Source organism: Drosophila sulfurigaster, chromosome 2R (genome assembly GCF_023558435.1).
Source record: "Drosophila sulfurigaster albostrigata strain 15112-1811.04 chromosome 2R, ASM2355843v2, whole genome shotgun sequence".
In the NCBI taxonomy this organism is placed as follows: Eukaryota; Metazoa; Arthropoda; class Insecta; order Diptera; family Drosophilidae; genus Drosophila; species Drosophila sulfurigaster.
This window is the reverse complement of record NC_084882.1, coordinates 859,045-863,007: the sequence shown is the minus strand read 5'-3', so window position 1 is coordinate 863,007 and position 3,963 is coordinate 859,045. Positions and strand designations below refer to the sequence as shown.

Below are 3,963 nucleotides of genomic sequence, written 5' to 3'. Positions count from 1 at the left end.
TAACGGATTTTTAAATTTGAAAATTTGAATTAAATGCCGCTAGCGGGACCAAATCGCCCACTGTGCAGAGCTTGCAAATAACTGTCGACCGTTTCTCGTTGTCCGAAAATAAGTGTCACTTTCTGACACTTTACGAAAAGACTCAGAGAGCAACCGTTTTATGGGTTCTTGAATAAGATCGCTCGCGCTCAGACCGAAACCCTTTTTTTCTATTCTTTTTTGTTTCGGTTGTTCCAAGACCGTTTTGTCGTATTCAGTAAAAATAAAAGTCTTTTGCGAATGTATTGGTATACATTCACACGCATAGGCAAGCAAATCGTGAAGCGTTCGTTTTGCAGACGAAATACAGTAGAATCCGGTTATAACGAAGCCGCTTATAGCGGTCGTCCGGTTATTGTGACGAAAACTCGAACGACCCATACAAATTAAATTGATGAAAACATTATTTAATTGTATTTAAAAAAACCTATGGCAACTATAAAATAAACAAAATTTTATTTTTCTCCTTTTGGTTAGTGGGTCTTCCGGATATAACGACGGTCCCTTGAAAGTCGCTATAACCGGATTCTACTGTATTTCGTCTGCAAAACGAACGCAACAACAACGATAGTAAGTGTGAAGACCGTTTGCTTTGAGTTTTTCGGTCAATCGGTCCTTTGCTGACTCTCTTTGTGCGATCGTTTCTCGTTCCGCTCTTTACGCACTGCTCATTGAACGACCGAAATACAAGGAGCTCAACGAAAAGCGCTCAACAGAAAACAGAAATGAAGACAGCAAAAGTCTCTTGCTCAGAGCGAGAGCGAGAGAGTACGAACTTTTTCGGTTGTGCTCGCAACGAGAGCACAACAAAAAAAACGGTCGACAGTTATTTGCAAGCTATGGGTCTCACACTTCTTTACTAGGTACTCTTTATACCCAATACCGTTAGGAAGCGGGGGGTCTCGGAGTTGAGCACACTTGACTGTAGCCTTCTTGTTTTTTATGTTCTTGAATGATCAGTTTAAAAGTATGCAATATTTCGTTCTCCAATTACAAATTTGTACGGCATAATTACAGGTTTGTTCACATAAATTAAAAACGGAAACAGTAAATTTTATTTTTTCGCCTGTTGCAATTCTCAAGTGGTTCTGGAAGGGAGCTGGACATTATCTCTCAATAGGACTCTCAATAGGACATTAATTCGCCGGTGTGACGCGCATAGTGTTCAACCCAACTGGTGTTCTTCATCTCCAGCTGCTTTTGGCAAAAGACACTTAGATGATTGTATTTTGGAAGCGATCCGCTTGTGTGGTAGATGGGACACATGGGCTTCTGTTTCCTCTAATTACTTAGCTGGAACCAGTATTGCCAAAGTTTGTTGAGAAATAAAAGCTGTTTTTGACGGGAAGACCGATGAAAAAAGCTGAAAAATTAGAAAAAAAAGGCTATAAAATAAGCTGATTTTTCAATTCATTGGATTCTCTATATTTTTAACAGGGTGAGCTCACAAAATCGGTTATATTGAAACATATGTATAGAATTTGTACAGCAGCTGCTCTAATATTCACAATATTTGGAGAATTTCATTAAAACTATCTTAATTTTTCTCATTTTATTGTCATATGTATGTTCATCCAGTTTTTCTATCATTTTTAGGAATTTATTAGGAAGGTTACATCTATAGCAGCATTTGTCAAGTCTACGCAAGCCATAATTGAAAATGCATAATTTAGAATAAAATGTATTTTCATTTTGAGTAGAAAACAACGAGTAGAAAAACAAATAGCGCTGTTGTCTTCAAATTATTTAACGACTAGGTTTCCTAAATGACCCATTGAGCCAACAATGTATGCTCGGCCACAAAAAGACAGCACTACTTCTTGGTCCATCGTCTTGACCGTCAAAGTTACAAAATCTATTTGGTTTGTTTGCATAAAGCCGTCCCTAGCACTTTTATGTTTTTTGGTTAAAACATTGGCGCGCAAATTAGAGAGTTTTGTGGTGATTGTACATTTGCAGTAACTGTCATCCGTGTCGTCCCTTTGCCTTTAGTGACGCTACGATAAAAATTGGCGTGTTCTTTGACATTGCTTAACAACACTATACAATCGATTTGTCACTAAAAATGTTGGCAAGCATCGACAGAACAGCTACAGCAAATATTGTTCCATAATTTTGGGCAAATAAAAAAAATCTGAAAAAAGCATTTAAGGGGCTGTCCATATATTACGTAATCACGTTTTCTGCGATTTTTGACCCTCCCCTGGTAATCAAAAGTAATCAATTGATGAACACCCTCCCCCCCTAACAATGATTACGTATTTTGTTCTTTTAATCGTTATTTTCAAAAGAAGATTCCAGCCAATCTTTAATATTTTTATTATTGGAAGTTGTCTTGTCAAAATCTCTTTATATCCGCAGGTATCATCTTCGTCGTCTACATAGCCCTCGTCAAGCCATTCTGAATTACTAGGCATTCTCCCTATCGCCGTCTAGCCACACGGTAAAGGGGTTTCTTTGATTTCCAATGGAAGCTTACAGCTACATTTATAAGAAATATTGCATTCGGTACTTATCGACAGAGTAATCGGCGCTAAACTAATTTTTGAATAAATACATTTAACAACAAAATTTTTATAAAATGATTACGTAATCATTGTCCAAGACCCCTCCCTCCCCATGTAATCAAACATAATCATTTCCTTGACCCTCCCACCCCTAAGTGATTACGTAATATATGGACAGCCCATAAGTAAAAAAAAAGCCAGAATTCCCGCTGCCCACTGTTTGCAATTTTTTCTAGCAAATGGCATTTGAAAAAATCCAGTTTTGGCGGGGAAAAAGCGACTCTGGCAACACTGGCTGGAACCGAAGGAAGAGATTGAAAATGTAACTAAAGTGAAACTGACGCAACTTGAGCAGCAAAACAAGCAGCTGCAAATAGATCTTAAGGCGCAAGAAGTCAAGCTGGTACGAATAAAGCTTAATACATTCCGATGTTAATAAATTCGTTCAATACTAATTTTAATCAGGTCTTGAAGGTTGAGCTATCAGCATTAACTAACGAATTCCAACAGCTAAAAACCAACTTTTTTGCAAAGGTCAAAGACTGTGCACTATGCGAAAAAAAAGTAGCCGATTTGGAAATGAAGTTGCAAAAGAGTGCAAAGTTAAATTTTAAGATGGAACAAAAACTTGCCCAGGCTGAGGCAAGTTATATTAAAATGCAACAATTTGAGAGCATTATAGTGGCATCTTATGATAGATCGATAGCACATCATAAACAGGTACATACAATTATTAAGAATATAGTAATTGTCAATAATATATATATTAATTAATTTTAGTCACAAATATCGCAAGAGTGTGACAGGCAACAATTCCTCGACAACATTAATCGCGAAGCTGCTAAGGATAACGACGAGGTGTTATGGGAGTCGCTTTTAGAGGAGAACAAAGCCAAGACCAATGGCACCCAGCAACAGAAGATGCAGCCTGTTGATACAATGGAAATTGATGCTGCGTCCGACGATAGTATTCGAAATACAGCAATTACTACAGGGCCATCATCATCCTCATCAACGGCACCAGCTGCAACTGCAAAATCAGTAGACGAATTTAATTTAAAAAAGTCAGTAGATTAAGGCTTTATTGTACCAATGTAACCTTTAAGCTCTGCTATATAAGCTTCAAGTTCTAAAAAGTTAAATGCTTACATTAAAGATGGAAGCTCTATTTGATTAATGGAGCTTTCGGCTGGAAACTTTATTACAGATTATACTGTTATATTTCTTCGCGCACACTACAGAGTATGTGTATGTGTGCTGAAGTCGCCATATATGGTATATTGATGTGATCGACTCGATTGCAATTGTACTGCAAATCCTGTTGCACATACACACACATATAGACTAACAAAGCATTCCATTAAAGCGGTATAACCTCTTCCGACAAAAGTCGTAGGAAATTCTCGGCCAACGTTGG

At 37.6% G+C, this 3,963-nt stretch overlaps 1 protein-coding gene across 1 annotated transcript; it reads left to right on the top strand.

Annotated features, from left to right (window-relative positions):
• Window positions 1-2,740: 2,740 nt before the first annotated feature.
• Window positions 2,741-3,641, top strand: LOC133838663 (uncharacterized). The gene is made up of 2 exons (XM_062269830.1): window positions 2,741-3,266; window positions 3,327-3,641. Exons 1-2 carry the CDS (start codon window positions 2,976-2,978, stop codon window positions 3,621-3,623), a joined length of 588 nt encoding a protein of 195 aa, XP_062125814.1. The 5' UTR covers window positions 2,741-2,975; the 3' UTR covers window positions 3,624-3,641.
• The last annotated feature ends 322 nt before the right edge of the window (window positions 3,642-3,963 follow it).

Bases quoted from the DNA above. Each gene is read 5' to 3' on its own strand.
- LOC133838663 (XM_062269830.1), top strand. From the start codon at position 2,976: ATGTTAATAAATTCGTTCAATACTAATTTTAATCAGGTCTTGAAGGTT. The intron at 3,267-3,326 runs GTACATACAATT...AATTAATTTTAG, and splicing joins CGATAGCACATCATAAACAG to TCACAAATATCGCAAGAGTG.